Source organism: Scyliorhinus canicula, chromosome 9, assembly GCF_902713615.1.
Source record: "Scyliorhinus canicula chromosome 9, sScyCan1.1, whole genome shotgun sequence".
Classification (NCBI taxonomy): Eukaryota; Metazoa; Chordata; class Chondrichthyes; order Carcharhiniformes; family Scyliorhinidae; genus Scyliorhinus; species Scyliorhinus canicula.
In genome coordinates, this window is record NC_052154.1 from 131980626 (window position 1) to 132005368 (window position 24743).

The following is a 24743-nucleotide window of genomic DNA, read 5'->3' on the forward strand; positions in this document are numbered from 1 at the left end:
TGCTAAGTAAGTAAAGTAGACTTTAGGAAAAAAACACTTTTTCAGGTTGTTATTTTATTATTATATTTTTTCTTTTAAAAGCTGCAAACACTTTCTTTACAGAAAGGTAAAAAGATCTTGCTTCTGGATCCTGCTGGTTGGTTGAAGGGACCTTCAGGCCCACCTTGACAATCAATCTTAAAGTCTGGTCTTCTTGGGATGTATTCGCTGGTTAACTCTGCTACTGTGTCTTGTTGATCCATGTACTGAGCTATAAGAGCTGGCTCTGCTAGCTATCTCTCAGCTGACTCTGACTCCTGTTTAAATTCTAGTCTTCCTGTTTAAGCTCGGCTGCTTGTCTTGTGTTTCCCATGACCGAGCTGTGAGAGCTGAAATATGCTTCTCTCCTCTCTCTGAGTTCTCCTCCCCTCCTGTTGCTACTTTTGCTTCTGTTCCCTGGGTTTATATTCTCTTTCTAACAATTATTAAGTTTTTAGAGCCTTATTGTAAATTAACTTATTTCACTTTGATTGTCAAAAAGTATCTTTGATGTAAACATTCTAATACAACTAAGTATTCATTTTGGCATGGCCTCACCCCTCAGATCTGATTACATTGTCCTTTGTGATGTTCAAAGTTCCTTTGTGATATTCAAAGATGCTTTGGTTTCAATAGGTGTTATTTTTAATTTCTGACATTTGAATAATTAAATTTTCCAATTGTCCCCAGTTCATAACTTTGCCTTTGATTTTGACTTTAAATTATGTCTCTCATAGACAGGTCGTCTCCAATTTTCTTTTAATTGACTTGATGTTAGTCGAATTTCACACTTAGAATTGACACCAAATTCGACTGAGCATCATCCATCCTTTCCAGCTGTTTACTAAGAGACTTAATTTCAATGAAGGTGTGAAACCTTTACTTTTAACTGTATGCTAAAATTTCACTTGGTTATGACTTGAAAGACCTGCCTGTTTTAAACATTTGTCACTTAATTCAATTGAAATTCTCATCCATGCTTTTCCAAATACTTCCTAAGATAGTTACATTCAATGAAGGTGTGAGCCATTGTTTTAGCTTATTACATGAATCCTGTGTGTTTGCTAAGCCTGCTTGTGAGAAAGAATCTGCATTTTATAATCCTGCTCTTTGCAGTTGCTATTAACCTTTTGTGGAATTTTTCCCTGTATCCTCTCATGTTTCTCTCAGACCAGATATTGCCAGACTTCCATGTTTCAAATGACACATTTTTCTGTATTTTCAAGAACAGGCCCCTCTCCCCATCAAGAGTCCTGGATGCTCTGACACCCCAAAGACTGCACTAAAGGGCATGGCTCCATTTTTACCCCCATCACTTAGGATATGGCCAAGAAGAAGGAGGTCTTCTTGAATGTGGTGGGTTTTGGGCAGGGTCAGAATGTGTGGGTGTGGTTGGCCGGACCCCCCTGATACCGCTTGCACTTATCCTCCACCTCCGGGAAGCACCCACTCATGTGTTCTGGTCAGGTGCACCCTGTGCCCCACCTTTAACTGTGTGAGGCTCAGCCCTGCTCATGAGGAGGTGGAGTTTACCCTGTGCAATGCTTCAATCCAGAGTCCTCCCCCTATCTCTATGCCGAGTTCTTTCTCGTGTTTTGTCCAGTGGGGCCTTTACCTCTTCACCAGACACCCGGTGTGTCCGGGTGTCTGGGGAAACGCTGTAGTCTCCTTGCGTAGGAAGTCCCATAGCTGCAGGTTTGGAGTTCATTCCCTTTCTGGAGCTGAAGCTTCTCTGCTAGTTCTCCCAGGGTTGCCATATTACTATCCACCTACAGGCCCCTTACTGTTGGTCCAGCTTCATCCTTTCTCCACATTTTGTAGGTGGCTTCTATTTTCTCCAGGACAAATCTATGGTTTCTGCAGATGGGCCGCAGCAGACACACTACTGAGTTTGAAGTGGCGTATGAGCTGGTTCCAAGTCTTAAAGTGGCTATGACCACCAGGTTTCTCGAGTACTTGGCTGGGGGGGAATGCGAATAGGGTGGTGGCCAGTGCCTAAAGGGACATCCCAATACAGGAGGCCCCCTCCTTCTCCACCCATTCTGCCTCCGGCTCTCCCAACAACCATGCACCTTCTTTGTGTTCGCTGCCCAGTGGTAGAACGGGCAATTCTGCAGAGCTAAGCCCCCAATACACCACCCCCTTTGTACGATGGTTTTACAGATCCTAGGATTCTTTCCAGTCCAGATGAAGGCCATGTTTATCCTCCCCGGCGAAGAAGGATTTGGGGATGAAGATCGGCATTCAGAGAGGAGACAGAGAGCACAGGGTGTCTCTCACTCTACAGATGACCTGCTCCTGTACGTCTCAAACCCCCTCACCAGTTGGGTAAGTTAACGGAATTCCAGAGCGAGTTCAGAGCCCCCTCGGGATACAAATTAAACCTGAGCAAGAGTGTAATATTCCCGATGAACCGGGGTGTGCATTTAAACTGGCCCAAAACAAGTTCAGATACCTGGGGACCCAGATATACCATGACTGCGCACAGCTCCATAAGTGGAACCTGTCCAGCCTGGTGGAGGAGGTGAAGAGGAACCTACGGAGATGGGACTCGCTCCCACTCTGCCTGGTGGGAAGAGTGCAGACAATAAAAATGAACATGCTGCCAGTGCTTCCAGTTCCTGTCTCTTTTCCTCACCTTTTCACCATAGCCCGTTTAAGATTATAATCCAATCCTCTTTTGAAAGCCATGATGAATCTCCCTCCACCACACCCTTGAACAGTGCACTCGTGATTCTAATCTTTCACTACTGTAAGATTTTGGGGTCTTTGCGCTCCTTTAAGGCAGGAACAGACAAGTTAGAAAAACTTTGGAGTGAATCAACTTACTTGAGACAGTCAGAACAAGTTTATTGATTCTCAGATGAATCATGTCAACAAACTTGGCAGGTGTGAGATTTGACAAAGAGCCATCCAGACTCAAACTTTAGCTCCCTTTTCTCCCCACAGATGCTGTCAGACCTGCTGAGATTGTCCAGTATTTTCTGTTTTGTTTCAGATTCCAGCATATGCAGTAATTTGCTTTTATTACTATGGCAGTGATTAATATTTTCATGCAGAATATACCCATGTAAGATCTGGATGACATGTGCACAAACTGGTCTCACACAGTTTTGGTCTTTGTGTCTCTTTGCCTCTCTCTCTCTCTCTCTCTCTCTCTCTCTCTCTCTCTCTCTGTCCCTCCCTCCTCGCCTTCTCTCTGTCTCTCTGTCTCTCTCTCTCTCTCGGGGCTTCGAGTCCCTCCACATTAATAAGATCAGTCTCCGGGCTACCAGGGAGGCAAAGGCCAAGACGTCGGCCTCTTTCGCCCCCTGAACACTCGGCTCTTCTGACACTCCAAAGATCGCTACCTCCGGACTCGGCACCACCCGTGGACCGTGGACATTGCCTTAGCAAAACCCTGCCAAAACCCTCTAAGCTTCGGGCATGCCCAAAACATGTGGACATGATTTGCTGGGCTTCCCGTGCACTTCGCACACCTGTCCTCTACCCCTAAAACCTTACTCATCCGAGCCACTGTCATGTGTGCCCGGTGGACTACCTTAAATTGTATCAGGCTAAGCCTGGCACATGATGAGGATGTATTAACCCTGCTTAGGGCATCCGCCCACAGACCCGCCTCTATCTCTCCTCTTAGCTCATCCTCCCATTTGCCCTTAAGCTCCTCCAGTGGAATTTCCTCGCCTCTGAAAGCTCCTAGTAAATATTTGATACCTTCCCCCCTCCCACCCAGGTACTGGAGATGACTCTATCCTGTATCCCCCGTGTCGGTAGCGGCGGAAAGGCCGGAACCTACTTTCTCGAGAAGTCTCGCACCGGCAAATATCTAAACCCATTCCATGCTGGCAATTCAAATTTTTCCTCCACGGTTTTCAAGCTGGGGAAGCTTCTGCTTATAAGTAGATCCCCCATCCTTCTAATTTCTGCCCTTTGCCATCTCCGGAATCCACCATCCAGCCTACCCAGTACAAACCAATGATTATCAAAATTCGAGGTCGAAACTGATGCTCCCTCCACTCTCTTATCTCTCTTCCACTGCCCCCAGATTCTCAGAGCCGCCACTACCTCCGGACTTGTGGAGTATCGGGCTGGCAACCCGCTTCCTAATCAGGCTATATTAGCCGCCCAGTAGCAGTTGCAGAAATTCGGCGGTGCCAACCCACCCTCACCCCGACTGCGCTCCAGCAACACTTTCTTCAATCACGGGGTTTTACCTACCCACACAAAGCCCGAAATAACCTTATTCGCTCTCCCCCTTTCCCTCTTTCTTCCCCTCTCACTTCCCCTTTCTCTCGCTCTTTCTTCCCCTCTCTCTCATTTCCCCTTTCTCACTCTCTCTCTTACTTGCTCTCTCTCTCTTCCCTTCTCACTTCCCCTTTCTCTGTCTCTCTCGCGCCCTCTCTCTCTCACTCCCTTGTCTTTTGTCTAATTCTCTTATTGCCTCAGGTGGTCTTTTTCTCTGCCGCGGTGAAGGCAAACTGCCTTTATTCTGGCTGTTATCCAGTTAACCCCTTCCTCAAGCCAATCATCTTTATCCATTCATGTGAAGATACTTTTGTTGATCAACCAGGAATAATTTACATAACTGTTGCTAAGCTTACATATTTAAATAAATAATGTCCTTTGTATCTCAAAGCTTTTACATGCCACGTTTCATTATCTGGTAGAGAAAAACATCTACATTCCATTCTAACATGAGCAGTTTATTCACACAGTATTCAAGGTCTTGTCCTTATGCTGTGAGTGAGTTCTTTGTAACTTAACATAGACTCCCAAAACCCCTCTTCCTTGGCCTCTATCTTTTATACTGTGCTCTACTTCTCACTATAATATCCTACAAAGTTAAATGTAACTAATCTACAAGGTTAGATGTTAGGTTTTTAAATAAAGTTAGCTTTTAACGATTTGTATTCTTGTTTGTGACCTAATAATCTTACATTATGTAAAAATGTTTTTCCTCATGTTGCCATTGATTCTTTTGTCAATTGTAGTACAGACCCTTTATGAACAGAGCTCAATATCACTGAGGCCAAAATTTCTCAGGAGCTCTGTCAGTTTCCTGCTATTCCCCGTTTTACTGATTTATCTTGGAAACGTGTTCTGATCTGTAATAATCCCCACAAGGCCACAAATAAACTGTAATTGATCTCCCTGTGGGGTTTGTGGAAAACGAGCTTCCACATTAGCTGGGGCTTGTAAGATCGAACATGAAAGTCGGCCCAAGGGCAGCATGGTGGCCCAGTGGTTAGCACTGCTGTCTATGGTGCTGAGGACCCGGGTCCAATCCCGGCCCTAGGTAACTGTCTGTGTGGAGTTTGCACATTCTCCCCGTGTCTCCGTAGGTTTCACCCCCACAACCCAAAAATGTGAAAGTTAGGTGGATTGGCCACACTGAATTGCCCCTTAATTGTAAAAAAATAATTGGGTTCTCTAAATTTATGAAATAAAATAAAAGCTGTCCCAAGCAGGGACCGGTATGTTGGTTGTCCCGACAGGGATAGTAAATAGTTACCGCCGTGGACAGACTTTACATTAAATTGAATAAATCCCTTGTTATTTATACCGTTGGCTTCCTGGTCATTAAATGATCCAAGTGGAGGCTGTTAACTTTGAGAAAAATATTCAGATTTCCAGTGGCTGACTGGAAGAATCACACGAGAAGGTTTCAAGTTTTAAGACTTTTACTGTGAATAGCTAAAGGCAACATTTGTCTAAACACTATTCTGTGGGCAACCTACTCTCTAAACTACAGAAATGTAGTTTAACTTTTAGAATGACAGAAAATCCCTCTCAGCATTTATACTTTATTAAACCCCATGGGACCCATGTGGCGCCAGTGCTGAAATTGCACACGTATTCAACAACCCCCAGTTTGAAATTGCGCCATTGAGAGTTTCACCCTGTGTCCGTCTCGCAGTCCTGCCTCTGGTGGTTCCGAGCGCCTATTTCTGGGATGACTAGGCTGAAGCGGATCTGGAACTGACATCCCATTAGCAATTCTGCTGGTGCCACACCTGTGGTAGCATGAGGGGGTCTTCCGGTAACCGAAGAGGAAACGGGCCAGTCATGTCCCCCATGACACTGTAGTCAGTTTCTTCATTGCCCTTTTGAAGGTTTGGCCTGCCCACTCAGCCAAACCATTTGAGGCTGGGTGATACTGGGAGGTCTGTACATGCTGAAATCTGTTCGAGGCCATGAATGACTAATTCCTTGCTGGTAAATGTGGCGCTTGATGCACGATCAATTGTACAAAGTCTAAGGTTGGATACAACTGTGGCTTTATTGCAGTAAGATGTGTGACCTCCCACAGCAGCTGGCGAAATGGCTGCTGAGTAGAGGACATGTATATTTATACTCCTACTGGGCGGAGCCAGCAGGCAGGGGCTACCGGCGAACCTGTAGTACAGGTCCTACATTACATCACCTAATACAGGTGTAACAGTGATTTACCACATTCACCCCCTGTCAAAAATGAGTCCGGCGGGGGTGGTGGAGAACTATATACAGTAGTGAATTCATGTACAGTGTTTTATCAGGGGAAAAAAAATGTCCTTTGAAAGTCCGGTGCCAGTTAGAGATTCAGCCGGTCTGGTGCCTTGACGTTCCGCTGGGAGCGACGTAGCGGTGGCGGCGATGTCGATGCTGGCCTGATGTTGGATGACTCCGGGAGTGTGCCAAAATCCTCTTCATCCTCTGCCGTGGGCGGGGGAAGGAGGGATGGTCCTGGTGGGGTTAATGTTGGGAGCGCCGGGGGAGGGGAGGATGGCGCCGGGCCGCAGAAGTGTGTATGGGTGGAACCTGCTGGTGCCAGGTCTCTGAGGGAGACAGTACCTTGGCGGCCGTCGGGGTACGCCACATAGACATACTGGGGGTTGGCATGGAGCAAGTGCACCCTATCCACCAACAGGTCCGCCTTGTGGAGTCGGACGTGCCTACGGAGCAGGACCGGTCCTGGAGTTGCGAGCCAAGTCGGAAGCAACACCCCGGATGTGGACTTCCTGGGGAAGGCAAAAAGACGTCCATGGGGTGTGTTATTCGTAGCGGTGCACAGTAGTGACCGGATGGAGTGTAGTGCATCAGGGAGGACCTCCTGCCAGCGAGAGGCTAGGAGGTTCCTGGACCGTAGGGCCTGTTGGACGGCCCTCCATACCGTCCCATTCTCCCTCTCTACCTGCCCGTTTCCCTGGGGATTATAGCTGGTTGGCCTGCTGGAGGCGATACCCCCGCTGAGCAGGAACTGACGCAGCACATCGCTCATGAATGAGGATCCCCTGTCACTGTGGATGTAGGCGGGGAAACCGAACAGTGCGAAGATTGTGTTTAGGGCTTTGATGACGGTGGCAGACGTCATATCGGGACATGGGATGGCGAAGGGGAATCTGGAGTACTCGTCGACCACACTGAGAATATACGTGTTTCGGTCGGTGGAGGGGAGGGGCCCTTTGAAATCCACGCTGAGGCGTTTAAAGGGGCGGGAGGCCTTCACCAGGCACGCACGGTCCGGCCGGTAAAAGTGCGGCTTGAACTCCGCACAGACCTGGCAGTCCCTGTGACTGTCCTTACTTCCTCGACGGAGTAGGGCAGATTGCGAGTCTTGACAAGATGGTACAATCGTGTGACCCCCGGGTGAACAAGACTGTCATGTAGGGCCCGGAGTCGGTCTACTTGTGCGCTGGCACATGTACCTCGGGATAGGGCATCGGGGGGCTCGTTGAGCTTACCGGGCTGATACAAAATCTCGTAATTATAGGTGGAGAGCTCGATTCTCCACCACAAGATTTTATCGTTCTTGATCTTGCCCTGCTGCGTGTTGTTAAACATGAATGCTACCGACTGTTGGTCAGTGAGGAGAGTGAATCTCCTGCCGGCCAGGTAATGCCTCCAATGCCGCACAGCTTCACTGATAGCTTGGGCCTCTTTTTCGCCGGACGAGTGCCGAATTTCTGAGGCATGAAGGGTGCGGGAAAAGAATGCCATGGGTCTGCCTGCCTGATTGAGGGTGGCGGCAAGTGCGATGTCTGATGCGTCGCTTTCTACTTCGAAGGGCAGTGTCTGGTCTACTGCGTGCATCCCGGCCTTGGCTATATCAGCTCTGATACGGGCGAAGGCCTGTTGTGCCTCGGCCAAGAGGGGAAAATGGATGGACTGAATGAGTGGGCGGGCCTTGTCTGCATAGTTTGGGACCCACTGGGTGTTGTAGGAAAAGAACCCCAGGCAGCATTTGAGGGCCTTGGGGCAGCGGTGGAGGGGAAGCTCCATGAGGGGGCGCATGCGGTCGGGATCGGGCCCTAGAACTCCGTTCTGGACCACATAGCCAAGGATGGCTAAGCGGGTTGTGCTGAACATGCACTTCTCCTTGTTGTAGGTCAGGTTGAGGAGAGTGGCGGTGTGGAGGAATTTGGCAAGGTTGGTGTCGTGGTCCTGCTGATCGTGGCCGCAGATGGTGACGTTGTCTAGGTACAGGAAGGTGGCCCGCAAACCGTACCGGTCGACCATTCGGTCCATCTCCCTTTGGAAGACCGAGACCCCATTAGTGATCCAAAGGGAACCCTGAGGAAGTGATAGAGACGACTGTCTGCTTCGAAGGCAGTGTATGGACGGTCCGATTTACGAATGGGAAGCTGGTGGTAGGCGGATTTGAGGTTTATCGTTCAGAAGACCCGGTACTGCGCAATCTGATTGACCATATCAGATATGCGTGGGAGGGGGTACGCGTCGAGCTGCGTGTACCGATTGATGGTCTGGCTGTAGTCCACGACCATTCTGTGTTTCTCCCCAGTTTTAACGACTACCACTTGGGCTCTCCAGGGGCTGTTGCTGGCCTCGATTATGCCTTCCCAAAGCAACCGCTGGACCTCGGACCTGATGAAGGTCTTGTCCTGGGTGCTGTACCGTCTGCTCCTGGTGGCAACGGGTTTGCAATCGGAGTTAGATTGGCAAAGAGGGAGGGTGGGTCGACCTTTAGGGTCGCGAGGCCGCACACAGTGAGGGGTGGTAGGGGCCCGCTGAATTTGAGGGTAAGGCTCTGGAGATTGCACTGGGAGTGCAGGCCTAGTAGTGCAGCACTGAGATAAGGAAGGACGTAGAGGCGGAAGCGGCTGAATTCTACGCCCTGGACCGTGAGAGTGACCGTGCAGAACCCCTGGATCGCAACGGAATGGGATCCGGAGGCCAGGGAGATTCTTTGATTGGCGGGGTGGACCGCGAGGGAGCAACGCCTTACCATATCCGGGTGGATGAAGCTTTCGGTGCTCCCGGAGTCCAGCAGGCAAGAGGTCACGTGACGATTGATTCTCACACTGGTCGAAGCGGTGGCCAGGTTGTGCGGACGAGACTGGTCAATTGTCACTGAGGCGAACTGCGGTCGGTCGTCTCTGGCGTCAGAAGATGGAGAGCGTAGGGGGCCCAGGTCATAGAATGCTGTCGGCGTCCATGCCTCGTGGGGAAGACAAGATGGCGGCGCCTAAAAGTCCTGCGGGGACAAAATGGTGGCACCCATTGTGGGTCGGCCGGGGGGGGGGGGGGGGCGATAGTGGCGACTGCGCGGGCCTGGCACACCGCGGCGAAGTGCCCCTTTTTGCCACAAGCCTTGCAAATGGCAGCGCGGGCCGGGCAGCACTGGCGGGGGTGCCAGTAACATCGGGGACCCCGGGAATGCGCGGGTGGGCGTGTGGCGCAGGCGTACTGGCTGGGTAAAGCCCTGGCTGGGGCGGCCGTCTGTGGGGTTCACGAGGGATAGGAGGGGTGGGCCGCGCGGCCGGAGGGGTAGGCCTGAGCATTACGTGAGGGACTGTCATGGAGAGTGCTAGCTTTTTAGTCTCAACTAGGTTGAGCGTGGCCCCTTCTAGCAGTCTTTGGCGTATGAAGTCCGACCCAATCCCCGTTACAAACGCATCGCGCATAAGAAGGTTGTAATGTTCGGTGGCCGTAACGGCCTGTCAGTCACAGCAACGGACGAGTGGGATTAGGGCCCGCCAGAAGTCTTCTATGGACTCACCAGGGAGTTGAGAGAGAGTGGTGAGTACGTGCCTGGCAAAGAGTGTGTTCGTTTTCTGTGCGTAGTTTTCTTTGAGGACGCCATGGCGTCTGCGTAGTTTGGGGCGTCCTGGATCAGCGGAAACACGCTGAAGCTCAACCTTGAGTACAAGATCTGTATCTTCTGAGCCTCCGTTGTGGTCGCTGAGTTGATATAGGCCTCGAAGCAAGCTAGCCAGTGATTAAAGTCCTTTTTGGCGTCGCTTGATTGCGGATCCAGCTGCAGGCGATCTGGTTTGATTCAGAGGTCCATCTTTTAGAAAATCTTACTGCAATAAATTGATGCACGATCAATTGTACAAAGACTAAGGTTGGATACAACTGTGGCTTAATTGCAGTAAGATGTGTGGCTTCCCACACCAGCTGGCGAAATGGCTGCTGAATGGAGGACACTGGGTGGAGCCAGCAGGCAGGGGCTACCGGCGAACCTGTAGTACAGGTCCTACCTTACATCACCTAATCCAGGTGTAACAGTGGTTTACCACAGCGCTGTTATCCGACACCAACACTTTGGGTATTCCATGAATGCTGAATGTGTGACGCAGCCTATCCATGGTTGTCTTTGTGGTCACAGTATGTATCTTGTGGACCTCGAGTCACTTCGAGTGGGCATCTACCATGATGAGGAATGTTAACCCCTGGGATGGACTGGTGAAGTCTAGGTGGGCACGGGACAAAGGTTTTCCCAGCCAAGGTTGCATTGGCGCAGCCGGTGCGGCTTTCTGGTTGGTTCTCCTGGCACGGGCCACAGCGCTGGGCCACCTTCTCTATGTCCAAGTCTATCCTGGGCCACCAGACATTGCTGTGGGCCAGCATCTTCATCTTGGATACCCAGAGGTGTCCACTGTAGAGATCTTGCAACAAGAGCGCATGATCGTGTTCCGGGACCATCAATCTGTGTCCCTCACAATAAGACGCCGTCCTCTATGCTCAGCTCCAGGAGCTTTGTCGCATAAGCCTGCAGATAGTTGGGCAAAGTTCTGTCTTGGCCCCCATACTGGACCATGTATCGGACCCTAGATTTCTGTAGGTGCATCCAAGTCTACTCTGTTATGCGAGGTGCTGTGACCGGCAAGGAATCGATGAAGTGGAGGGCCGCTACTACTTCTTCTGTCGAGGCGGGAACCGGCAGTCTTGTGGAGAGAGACAGGTGGCTCAATGCAGCGGTGTGTGGGATCTGCCCGGGTGGTGTGTATTCGTACACTTTTTTTATGTAAACATTTTACTGAGGTATTTATGGTTTTATAACAACAACAGAATAAACAATGTACATGAAAATATAAACATAGTTTAAAAGCCGCCTTCCTCCCTTACAGGTCCCACCTTTGCTAACCCCATACTCTGAACAAAACAAAACCCCGACCCCTCCTCCCTTCCGCTGACGGTTAATTTTCCCCAAATAAGTTGACGAGCGGCTGCCACCTCCTAACATTGACACTCTCAAGGCGAACTTCATTTTCTCCAGACAGAAAGCTAGCCATGTCAGTTAGCCAGGTCTCTGACTTTGGGGGCTTTGAGTCCCTCCAGGCTAATAGTATCCGTTTCCTGGCACCCAGGAAAGCAAAGGCCAGAACGTCTGCCTCTTTCTCCTCCTGGATTCCCGGGTCTTCCGACACTCCGGAAATCGCCACCTCTGGACTCGATGCCACCCTTGTTTTCAACACACTGGACATGTCATCCGCAAACCCCTGCCAGAATCCCCTAAGCTTCGGGCATATCCAGAACATATGGACATGGTTCGCTGGCCCTCGTGCACATCTTGCCCACCTATCTTCTACCCCAAAGAACCTGCTCATTCGAGCCACTGTCATGTGAGCCCATTGAACGACCTTAAACTGTATCAGGCTGAGCCTGGCACATGATGTGGACGCGTTGACTCTATTCAACGCGTCCGCCCAGCGACCATCCTTTATCTCTCCTCCTAACCCCTCTTCCAGTTTGTGTTTCAACTCCTCGGTCTGCTTCTCCTCTGACCCCATGAGTTCCTTGTAAATGTCAGAAACCTTCCCTTCTCCCACTCACACTCTGGAAACTACCCTGTCCTGTATCCCCCTTGGTGGTAGGAACGGGAAGGTTGAGACCTGCCTGCGTAGGAAGTCCTGCGCCTGCAGGTACCTAAACTCATTTCCTCTCGTCAAGCCAAATTTCTTATCCAGCTCCCTCAGGCTAGAAAAGCTCCCCTCTATAAACATATCTCCCATCCTCTCGATCAATGCCCTCTGCCATCTCCGTAACCCTCCATCCAGCCTTCCCGGGGCAAACCAGTGATTATTGCAGATTGGAGACCAGACCGATGCTCCCTCCACTCCCACATGTCTCCTCCATTGCCCCCAGACTCTCAGGGCCGCCACCACGCGGGAACTGCAGAAGTGCCATTACCAATGCCCCCAAACTAGTGCCTTTGCACGATACCGTCTCCACTCGCTCCCACACCGATCCTCCCCCCTCCACCTACATCCTGATCATGGCTATATTCGCCTCCCAATAATAATTACTAAAGTTCGGCAGCGCCGGCCTGCCCTCCCCCCCCCCCCCCCCCCCCCCCGCCCCCCCCCCCCCCCCCCCCAACATCCCCTTTAACTCGCGGGGTCTAACCTGGCCTTACAAAGCCAATGATCACCTTATTGACTTGTTTAAAGAAGGACCGCGGAATAAGGATGGGGAGACACTGAAACACAAACAGGAATCTCGGGAGGACCATCATTTTCAATGTCTGCACCCTCCCAGCTAGTGACAAAGGGAGCGAGTCCTACCTTCAGAAATCGTCCTTCATTTGTCTACTACTAGGGCTAAATTTAGTTTGTGCAACCGTTCCCATTCCTGTGCCATCTGAATGCCGAGGTACCGAAAGTTTCCCCCTTCCACCCAAAACAGCAGCTCCCCCAATCGCCTCTCCTGCCCCCTTGTCTGGATTGCAAACATCTCACTTTTCCCCATATTCGGTTTATAACCCTAAAACTGGCCAAATTCCCCCAGAATCCTCATAATTTCTTCCATCCCTTCTAGTGGGTCCGAAACATAGGAACAGGTTGTCTGCGTATAGCGAGACTCTGCATTCCATTCCTCCCAGACCAGCCCCTTCTAGCCCCTTGAGGCTCTCAGCGCAATTGCCAGCGGCTCTATGGCCAATGCAAACAGCAGTGGGGAGAGGGGGCATCCCTGTCTCGTCCCCCGGTGCAGCCTGAAATAGTCCGATGTTGACCTGTTCATCCGTATGCTCGTAACAGGAGCCTGATACAGCAGCCAGACCCAGTTGATAAAGCCCCTTCCAAATCCAAACTGCCCCAGTACCTCCCACAGATATTCCTATTCCACCCGATCAAATGCCTTCGCTGCGTCCATTGCGACCACTACCTCTACGTCCCTACCTTCTGGGGGCATCATGATCACATTTAGCAAACTTCTTACTATATCTGCCAACTGCCTACCCTTAACGAATCCCGTCTGGTCCTCCCCAATCACGTCCGGAACGCAGTCTCAGTCCTAGAGGCAAGATTTTGGCCAACAGTTTGGCGTCTACATTTAGTAGGAATATCTCCCTATAGGACCCTATTAGGGCAGCACGGTAGCATTGTGGATAGCACAAATGCTTCACAGCTCCAGGGTCCCAGGTTCATCACTGTCTGTGTGGAGTCTGCACGTTCTCCCCGTGTGTGCGTGGGTTTCCTCTGGGTGCTCCGGTTTCCTCCCACAGCACAAAGATGTGCAGGTTAGGTGGATTGGCCGTGATAAATTTCCCTTAGGGTCCAAATTGCCCTTAGTGTTAGGTGGGGTTACTGGGTTATGGGGATAGGGTGGAGGTATGGGCTTGGGTAGGGTGCTCTTTCCAAGAGCCAGTGCAGACTCGATGGGCCGAATGGCCTCCTTCTGCACTGTAAATTCTATGGGGAAAAAAGACCCGCATAGCTCCGGGCCCATGTCCCGCTTCAGGATCAATGAGATAGTGGCCTGTGACATCGTCGGGGTAAGCACCCCACGCTCCCTTGCCTCATTGAATGTCCTCATCAACAGCGACCCCAATATCCCAGAAAACTTTTTATAGAACTCCACTGGGTACCCGGCCGGCCCTGGGGCTTTACCCGACTGCATGGTCTTCAGGCCCTCTGCTATTTCCTCCAGCCCGATTGGGATCCCCAGCCCCTCTACCAACTCCCCGTCCACCTTCGGGTACCTCAGCCCTGCTAAAAAGTGCCTCGTCCCCTCCAGCCCAGCTGGGGGTTCCGACTCATACAACCTGCTGTAAAACTCTTTGAACGCCTTATTAACCCCTGCTGAATTTCCAACCAGGTTCCCGTCCTTTCCTTTCCATATCTCCCTGCCTGCCTCCCTCTTTCTAAGCTTCTGCGCGAGCGTTCTGCTGGCCTTCTCTCCATATTCATAAATCGACCCCCTCGCCTTCCTCAGCTGCTCCACCACATTCCCTGTAGTTAACAAGCCAAACTCCACCTACAGCCTCCGTCGCTCCCTTAGAAGCCCTGCCTCTGAGATCTCCGCATATCTCCTGTCGACCTGCAGTATCTCCTTTATCAGTCGGTCCGTCTGCTCTGTCTGCCATCTCCCTGTGGGCCTGTATCGGGATCAGCACCCCTCTAACCACTGCCTTCAATGCCTCCCAGACCACCGCCTCCCAGACCACCGCAGCCGAAACTTCACTTGTGTCGTTAACTTCCACGAAGTTCTGAATACATTTCCTCAGCTGTCCATACACCACCTCATCAGCTAGAAGTCCCACGTCCAGCCTCCAGTGCGGGCGCTGGCTACTCTCCTTGCTAACCTGTAGGTCAACCAGTGCGGGGCATGATCCGAGATTGTGATCGCCAAATACCCCGTGTCCACTACACCCGTCAGTAGAGCCCTGTTCAAAATAAAAAAGTCAATCCAGGAGCACACTTTATGCACATGTGAGTAGAAGGAGAACTCCTTCACTCTCGGCTGCCCAAATCTCCATGGGTCCACTCCCCCTCCCCATTTGATCCATAAACCCCTTTAGCTCCTTTGCCATTGCTGGCACCCTGCCTGTCCTTGAGCTCAACCGGTCTAGCCAAGGGTCGATGACTGTATTAAAGTCCGCCCCCATGACCAACTTATGTGAATCCAGGTCCGGGATCTTCCCCAACATCCTCTTTATAAGCTCTACAGCATCCCAATTCGGCGCGTACACATTCACTAGTACCACCGGCAGCCCCTCCAGCTTCCCACTGACCATAATGTACCGGCCTCCCACATCCGCAACTATTCTTCCCGCCTCGAATGACACTCGCTTGTTAATTAGGATCACGACCCCTCTAGTCTTAGAGTCCAGCCCCGAGTGAAAAACCTGTCCGACCCATCCCTTCTTTAATCTAATCTTATCCATTACTCTAAGGCAGGGGTGGGCAAACTTTTCCGTGCAAGGGCCACATTCAGAAATTCACAATTCACAAAGGGCCGCATAGTATATTAAGTAAAATAATTACTTCACCCGGTTATGATTCTGGGCGCCTCATATAGAACATAGAACAGTACAGCACAGAACAGGCCCTTCGGCCCTCGACGTTGTGCCGAGCAATGATCACCCTACTCAAGTCAATGTATCCACCCTATACCAGTAAGTAACCCAACAGCCTCCCCCCCATTAACCTTAAAAAAAAACATTTTAAAAAAAATTATTATTTTTTTAAAATGACTTGGTGGGCCGCAGAAATACCTTTGGCGGGCCGCATGCGGCCCGCGGGTCGTAGTTTTCCCACCCCTGCTCTAAGGTGTGTCTCCTGTAACGTTACCACGTCCGCCTTCAGTCCCCTCAAATGCGCGAACACGTGTGCCCTCTTAACCGGCCCATCTAGCCCTCTTAAGTTTCAGGTGATCAGCTTGATTGGGGGGCTTATGCCCCCCCCCTTTCCCCGATCAGCCATCACCTTTCTTGGGCCAGTCACCAGCTCGCGCCCCACACATCCGTTGGCCCGCCTCCGGCAGCCTCCGCCCCCGACCTCCTTTCTGTCCACTGCAAAAGTCCCTCCCCCACAGCAGAACATCCCCCCCCCCCCAGTAACAGCACTATGTAAACCAACCCCTTCAACAAGCATAACACCTGCTCACCCCCCACTGCGCTTCCAATAGCTAGCCCACTCAACTAGCTTGGTGACCCCCCACGCCTCCCGGCCCATGGCGCCAGACATTCTCCCACCTATTGTTCCCCCCGCTCGGACACACATATGCAAAAGAAAAATGAACCCAACACAATTGCCCGAAAATAAACTCACGAAAAACAAAGAAAAGATCAAACAGAAGATCAACCATCTAACATTCACACCTTCATCCCCCATCAGTGCAAATGTAAACTTTAACTCACACAGCTCTGTAACAAGCCCCACATCAATACAGAAGGCATTACAAATAACGTCCGAAAAACAAGAAACTTTTTTTAACATGAGCACTGCAGCAAAGTTCAAAGACCTCAGTCCGCCACCAGCCCTTTCCTTCTAGCGAAGTCCATCGCTTCCTTGGGCTACTCAAAATATAAATGTTGCTCCTCAAACGTGACCCAAACACGGGCCGGATACAGCAGTCCAAACTTCAAATTTTTCTTGAAAAGAGTCGACTTTATCTGGTTGAGCCCCACTCTTCTCCTTGCCACCTCCGCACTCAGATCCTGATAGATCCGCAGGATACTATTCTCCCATTTACAACTCCGTGTCTGCCTGGCCCACCGTAAAATACGCTCCTTGTCCAAGTACCTGGGCAATCTCACCACCATTGCCCTCGGGCGGGGGGGGGGGGGCGGGGTTGTCCCCCGCAAGCGGCCCCCCACACGAGTGTGAGCCCTGTCCACCTCCAAGGGTTTGGAGAACATCCCATCCCCCAGTAACATCTCGAACATGCCCACTATGTACGCTCCTGCGTCCGTTCCTTCGGACCCCTCCGGGAGCCCAAGGATTCTCCGGTTCTGCCGGTGGACCAATTCTCTAGGTCCTCCATCTTCTCCAGGAGCCTTTTCTGCTGGTCTCTCAGCATCCCCACCTCTAACTCCACAGCTGTTTGATGTTCCTCCTGCTCAGCCAGTGCCTTTTCCACTTTCTGGATCGCCCAGTCTTGACCCCAGTCTAAGTTTAAGCCGCGCAATTGATTCCTTAATTGGGTCCAAGCATTCCTGTTTATGCTTGGCGAAGCCCTCCTGAATGAACTGCATCAGCTGCTCCATGGACCGCTGGGTGGTCAAGACAGGAAGCCGGTCGGCCGCCATGCTTTCTCCCGCTGCAGCTTCAGCCCAAGCCTTCTTTGTTCGCCTATTTCATCCTTTGCGAGCACTTCTGGTCCGCTTCTTCATGCACTGATGTAGGAATCCACTTCACAATTGCCTCCACCATCAATTTAGCAAATAATATCCAACAAAAAATCAGGGAAAAGGTCCAACCCGAGCGGGAGCCACCAAGTATGCGACCTACTCCTTCATAGCCGCCACTGGAACCCCTATTCGTACACTGTTAAGAGTAACACCTATCGCTGCACCCTGGTGGACGCAATCGGGGGAAATCACTCGATCCTCTTTGAATAGCCCAAGTAAAGGTTTCTGGTCGGCAGAGACAGTAAATGCTTGGCCGTAGATATACTGGTGGAACTTCCTCCCACCAAATAAGATTGCCATGCTCTCCTTGATTTGGACATAGTTCCACTTGGCATCGGCTAGTGTACGTGACGTGAAAGCTATTGGTCGCTCTGACCAGATCATAGATCATAGAATTTACAGTGCAGAAGGAGGCCATTCGGCCCATCGAGTCTGCACCGGCTCTTGGAAAGAGCACCCTACCCAAGTTCAACACCTCCACCCTATCCCAATAACCCAGTAACCCCACCCAACATTAAGGGCAATTTTGGACACTAAGGGCAATTTATCATGGCCAATACACCTAATCTGCACATCTTTGGACTGTGGGAGGAAACCGGAGCACCCGGAGGAAACCCACGCACACACGGGGAGGATGTGCAGACTCCGCACAGACAGTGACCCAAGCCAGAATCGAACCTGGGACCCTGGAGCTGTGAAGCCATTGTGCTATCCACAATGCTACCGTGCTGCCCAGTTGGGCATCTGTTGTGCAAGAACTGCTTCTACACCGTAAGGGGAAGTGTCGCATGTCAGGAGACGTGGTTTATCTGGATTGATTTGATTTGATTTCATTTGATTTCTTGTCACATGTACGGGAGTAGTGAAAAGTATTTTTCTGCGGCCGAGCGAACGTACACAGTATGTACATAGTAGACAAAAAGAATATAATCAACAGAGAACACTGACAAATGGTACATCAACAAACAGTGATTGGTTACAGTACGGAACAAGGGGCCAAACGAAGCAAATACATGAGCAAGAGCAGCATAGGGCGTTGTGAATAGTGTTCTTACAGGGAACAGATCAGTCCGAGGGGGAGTCGTTAAGGAGTCTTGTAGCTGTGGGGAAGAAGCTGTTCCTATGTCTGGATGTGCGAATCTTCAGACTTCTGTACCTTCTGCCTGATGGAAGGGTCTAGAAGAAGACAATGACTGGGTAGGAGGGGTCTCTGATAATGCTGCCTGACTTCCTGAGGCAGCGAGAGGTGTATACAGAATCAATGTGGGGGTGGCAAGCTTGTGTAATGCGTTGGGCTGAGTTCACCACACTCTGAAGTTTCTTGAGATCTTCGACCGAGCAGTTGCCATACCAGGCTGTGACACAGCGAGATAGGATGCTCTCTCTCCCACATCTGTAGAGGTTTGTGAGAGTCGATGCAGACATGCCAAATTTCTTTAGCTTCCGTAGGAAGTAGAGACGATGTTGGGCATTCTTGACTGTTGCATCAACATGAGTGGACCAGGACAAACTGTTGGTGATGGTGACCCCCAGGAACTTGAAGCTATCGACCATCTCACTTTGGAGCCATTGATGCAGACGGGTGTGCTACGCTTCCTGAAGTCGATTATCAGTTCCTTGGTCTTTCCAACATTTAGAGAGAGGTTGTTTTCGGTACACTATGCAACCAAGTGATTTTTCTCCCTCCTATAGTCTGATTCGTCGTTGTTTGAAATATGGCCCACTACGGTCGTATCAACCGCAAACTTATAGATTGAGTTGGAGTTAAATCTTGCCCACACAGTCATGTGTGTATAGGGAGTACAGTAGAAGACTGAGAACACATCCTTGCGGGGCCCCGCTGTTGAGGACTATTGTGGAGGAGGTGCTGTTGCCTATCCTGCCAGATTGCAGTCTGTTGGTGAGGAAGTCGAGGATCCAGCTGCACAGGGAGGAGTGAAGTTCAAGATTGCGGAGTTTGGTTATTAGTCTTGTTGGGATAATGGTGTTGAAGGCGGAGCTGTAGTCTGTGAACAGCAGTCTTGCATAGGTGTCCTTGTTTTCGAGGTGTTCGAGTGTTGATTTAGAGCCAGGGAGATAGCATCAGCTGTGGACTGGTTGCGGTGATAGGCAAACTGCAGTGGATCAAGACCGTCTGGGAGGCTGGCATTGATCCATCTCATGACTAGCCGCTCGAAACATTTCATGATAACGGACATCAGGGCCACTGGTCGGTAGTTGTTGAGGCAGGCTACCTTCTTCTTTGGCACTGGTATTATGGTGGTCTTCTTGAAGGAGGTGGGGACCTCAGAGTGGAGGAGTGAGGTGGTGAAGATATCTGAATACACACGCCAGCTTGTCTGCGTAGGCTCTGAGTGCTCACCCAGGGACTCCGTCGGAGCCCATCACTTTCCACGGATTCACTAAGGCAGCTCTTACCTCTTAGGCTGTAATAGTGGGTATGGGTGTGTCCAGGGCTGTTGGGGTGGGTGGCTTTGATACATTGGCTGACTGCTCAAAGTGGGCATAGAATTTGTTCAGATCATCGGGTAGAGATGCTGCAGTCCCAGATTTTCTGCCTGGCCTTGCTTTATAGCCTGTGATCTTGTGTAGGCTCTACCATAGTTGTCGTGGGTTAATGTCGTTGGCCTGGGACTGTAGTTTGATGCAGTATTGTCTTTTTGCATCCCTGATGACTTTCCGTACGTCGTACCTGGATTTCTTATATAGGTCAGGGTCGTCAGACTTGAACGCCTCAGTCCGGAACTTCAGCAGGGAGTGAACCCTTTGGTTGAGCCAGGGTTTCCGATTGGGGAACACCCGTATTGTCGTCTTTGGTACACAATCCTCGACACACTTACTGATGAAGCCTGTGACGGTGGTTGCGTACTCGTCCAGGTTAGCTGCGGCCTTGAATATGGACCAGTCCACAGTCTCCGAGCAGGGTCTAAGTGTGGTCGCACTTCTTGGAGGACAATTGCCGCTTGACCTCTTGAAACGCCTTCTGGTGTGGGGAGTTCCATTCCCACTGGTGTCCTTTTTTAAATAATTGGTGGAATGGGCGAAGTAGCGTAGTGAAGTTGGGAATGAATTTCCCATAGTAGTTGATAAGTCCTAAAAAAGGGACAGAGTTAAGTTGGGCCTTGAGGGATGGGAGCCTGCTGGATGGCCGCATCTTGTCTTCCACCGGGTGAGGCCCCTTCCTGTCAACCCGGTAGCCTAAGTAGGTGACTTCAGGGGCATTAAAAACTCACTTCTCCCTGTGGCAGCTGACGCCAGCCTGTTCAAAGCACCGGGGACCTTTGGCCAGGTACTCCAGATGTTCTTTTCCGAGGCCCCAGTGATGAGTACGTCGTCCAGGTCTTCTGCCACCCTGGGTAGGCCCCATAGGATGTTTACCATCACGCATTGGAAAATCGCACGGGCCAATGAAACCCCAAAAGGCAGTCGGTGTATTCACCCAGTCCTCTGTAGGTGTTGACTGCAACGTACCTCTGAGAGTCAGGACCCAGGAACGGCTCTAAGTATGCGTGGCTCATATCAAGCTTCGTTAACATTGTACCCCCACTGAAATTGGTGTACAGGTCCTCGATATGCGGGACTAGGTAACAGTCAAGGCAAGAAACCAAGTCACCGTCATCTTGTAGTCCCCATAGACACATGGACCCGTCATGTTTAGCACCTGGACCACTGGCGCAGCCCAATTGACGAAATGGACAGGGAGGATGATGCCCAAGTGGTCCAACCAATCCAGTTCTGCATCAACTTTGAGCTGCAGCGTGTACGACACTGGCAGATGCGGAAACAATGGAATTGTGCACCCGCATCCACACTGATTTTGGCCACTGCGCCTTTCATCGTCCCGAGGCCAGCACGCTTTCTGGGCAGAGGGGGTACATGTGGCAGATGCGTTGCCAATCCAATTTGAAGTGGCGCAGCCAGTCGTAGCCCAGTGAGCTGGGTCCTCCTCCGCGGACTACCACCAAAGGCAAACATGTCGATTAGTCCCCATAGAAGGGACTGTTTAGCACAGGGCTAAATCGTTGGCTTTGAAAGCAGACCAAGCAGGCCAGCAGCACGGTTCGATTCCCGTAACAGCCTCTCCGAACAGGCGCCGGAATGTGGCGACTAGGGGCTTTTCACAGTAACTTCATTTGAAGCCTACTCGTGACAATAAGCGATTTTCATTTCATTTCATATGCCTTGATCAGTGGTTGGTTCACTAAAGGCACCTCAGTGGCCAAAGACTCTCCAGTGTACATCGCCAATCGGGCATCTGTGTCCCGAAGGTCTAAAGTCTGGAAACAAGACTTCATCATGGCGAAGGTCCAGTGTCTGATCACCCGACTGCCACTCCGGTATCGAGTTCCATTTCAATGGGGTAGCCATTCACCTTTAATGCAATCCTGATGGGTGCGGCCTTGGGGCTGTAACGGAGTGCAACTGCTCGTACTCCTCCTGGTCTTCAACTAGTATGCTTGGCCTCTAGGAGGAACGATATCGCCTGAGGGTTTGGTGGGGAACGGAACCCTCACAAGCTTGTCCGGCGTCCCGCCGCTGTTTGCGGCTTCCGGCCTGCGGCCGCTATCTTGGGGTTCTATTTTGGGGGGAATCATCTTGGGTGCGCCATAGCGATGTCTTTGGGTCCTGTGGTCAGCCCCGCTTCGTGGAAGCTCGCGTTGTTTAGATCTGGGAGCAGTCGGTCAGTGGTTGCTTCTGTGACCGAGGCTCAGGACTGACAAGCCATGCAATTCCTGGGTCCCACACTCCACGCTGTCCCAGGAAATGGGGATATCCACCTCCTGCTGGGCGGTTAAGGAGTTTTCTTTGGGTATCGGAGCCTCGGAGTCCACAGATGAAAAGGTCCCGCAAGGATTAGGACGGTGCAGCCCTGAACTCAGATGAGAGGGCGGACCTCTTTCAGCACATTACAAATTCGCCATTTGATTCTCCTTGGGCATGCAAGGCCGTGTGAAAACGGAACCGGCGAACCATCAATGGAGTTGGGGGTTAAGATGTGCCTTGACCAGGGCCACCAATGTGGCGAAAGACTTGGGAGTCCGGCCTGTCCGGGTGGGTGAGGCTCTTTTTTAAAGAATATTTTTATTCGCCATATTTTCATAATTTTCACCATATAAATGAGAAATAAAAACAACCCCAACAATGTAAAAAAATAAAAAAATCCCACCCCCCCTTAACAGTCAATGGTAGCCAACTCCCGGAAGTGCAAATTAACAAACCCCGAGAGTTGTAGAACCTCTCCTTTGCCCCCCCCCCCCTTCCCCCCCCCTCACCTTCTCGACGCCGAGACACAGGGTGAAGACACTGACCTCCACCCCAACAGGACCTGCTTACAAGTGATCTACGAGGCAAAGGCTTAAACATCTGCCCCCGCTCCCGCCTGCAATGTAGGCAGGTCCAACACCCCAAATATGGGTTCAAGGGGACCAGTCTCCACATCCATGTGCAGGACCCCCGGAATTGTGCAAAAACGGTCCTCCAAAACCATTCCAGCTTCAGGCAGGACCAAAACATATGAACACACTTCTCAACTCGCGCACCTGTTTCCCTGTGGACAACTGGTCGAGTCTCACCTGCATCGCCTTCCTCTTGGCCAAGAAGGCGGATCCGGGTCCCACGCATACCTCCCACCCACCTCCAGAATTTCCTCTATAATTTCTGCCGCTCCTCTCTCTCTCTTCCTTGCCCACCTTAGCTTTGAACGAGATCACGTTCCCCTCATAACTGCCTTCAGAGCCTCCCAAACCACCAACTGCGAAACGTCTTCCCCGTGCCATTAAACTCCATTACTTTCCCAATCTTATCACAAAAACTCCGGTTCGCTAGCAACTCCACATCCATTCTCCGCCCTGCTCTCTGGGCCATCCCCTTCTCAAACCATGTCCAACCAAAGTGGAGCATGATCTGAAATCACTATTGTTGAATACTCTGGCCTCCTAACCCCAGCCAATAGCACCTTTCCCATCATGAAAAAATCTATCCCTGTGTACACTTTGTGTACCACGGAGAAAAATGAATTCTCCCCATCCCTCGGGTGTAAGAACCTCCACAGGTCCACTCCTCCTATCTCTTTCATGAGCCCAGCCAGCGCCTTCGACCTCTACCGCCCTCCAACTGGGTCAGTGAATGCAGCTGAGATCTATCTACCTTCAAAATGTTCCAATCTCCCCCCCCCCCCCCCCCCCCGCATCATCCCAGTTGGGGCCATATACGTTTGCCAAGCCACCAACCTCCCCTCTACCCCCCCCCCCATCACTATCATATACATGCCCCCCTGGTCCGCCACCACCTTCTCCATCTGAAATCTTTCCCACTTAACCCCACTCCCGAGCCCTGCTGTTGAACTCGGAATGGAAACCCTGACTCACCCAACCCTTCCTAAGCCTCACCTAGGGTGTGATTCTCCGTCGGCGGGATTCTCCGTTTTGCCGGCACCCGTGGGTTTCCCAAAAGACTTGGGGCTGCCCCACAATGGGAAACCGTATTGATCGGCCGGCGTAACGGAGAATCCTGCCGGCGGGTCGAGGCAGACAAGTGGCGTGACAGGGCGGAGAATCCAGCCCCTGATCCTTCACCCTCAGATGGGTCTCCTGCAACATCACCACGTCGGCCTTTAAGCTCTTCAAATGTGTAAAAACCCTCAATCTCTTCACAGCTCCACCTAACACCCTCGCGTTCCATGTTACTGTTCTGAGTGTGTGTGTGTGTGTGTGTGTGTGTGTGTGTGGCCCCCCTCCCTCTCTGCTGCCCCTCCTATCTCATCATCAGAGCCCCGGGCCCTGCCCTTCGAGCCTGACATTTGTACCATCAATATGCCAACCCACCCCCATCCACTTCCTCTTGAAAACACCTCTCCCTGTATCGATCCCCATCCCCACCCTTCATACCTCCCAGGCCCATCGAAACGTGTTCGACCAGGTTCTGATGACCGCAGCTCCTCCCCCCACTACACTCCCATTCATTAGCCATCCTTTGCATTCTAGTATGAGACCTCTGCCCAGGCTCACCTTCTCCCAGTCTCCTCTCTCATGGGAGGTGCCTATAAACAACAGCAAAAAAACAAAGTCAGTGCAAAAACCCCGACCTTGAAAACCACCATAGCCCCAACGCCCAATATAATTGTAGCTAACTATCGGCTATAACAAAGGTAAACTACCCTTTCCCATTCAACCAACCCAAAAACCCAACTGTTTCCCCCCCACAAAGATAAAACAAATAACCCGAAATGAGAAATAAAGGCTAAGCATAGCCCCCGCCCCCTCAGTCCAAGTCCCAATCCCATCCCTCATTTCAGTTCCAGTCCTTTAGCCTTCATGAACACCTTCGCCGCCTCCACCATCTCGAAGTAGAAATCTCTCGGGTTGCA

The 24743-nt window shown here is 51.1% G+C and overlaps 1 protein-coding gene across 2 annotated transcripts in view; it reads left to right on the forward strand.

Annotated features, from left to right (window-relative positions):
* LOC119971703 overlaps positions 1–24743 on the forward strand; it is a 157250-nt gene that overhangs the window by 44209 nt on the left and 88298 nt on the right. Inside the window, exon 7 of one of the 2 annotated variants that reach the window (XM_038807611.1) lies at positions 2182–2346. The exons of the other annotated variant lie outside the window; for it this stretch is intronic. Within the exon in view, the coding sequence (XP_038663539.1) occupies positions 2182–2346 (165 nt within the window). The remainder of the gene's footprint in view (positions 1–2181; positions 2347–24743) is intronic. 2 annotated transcript variants of the gene reach the window in all.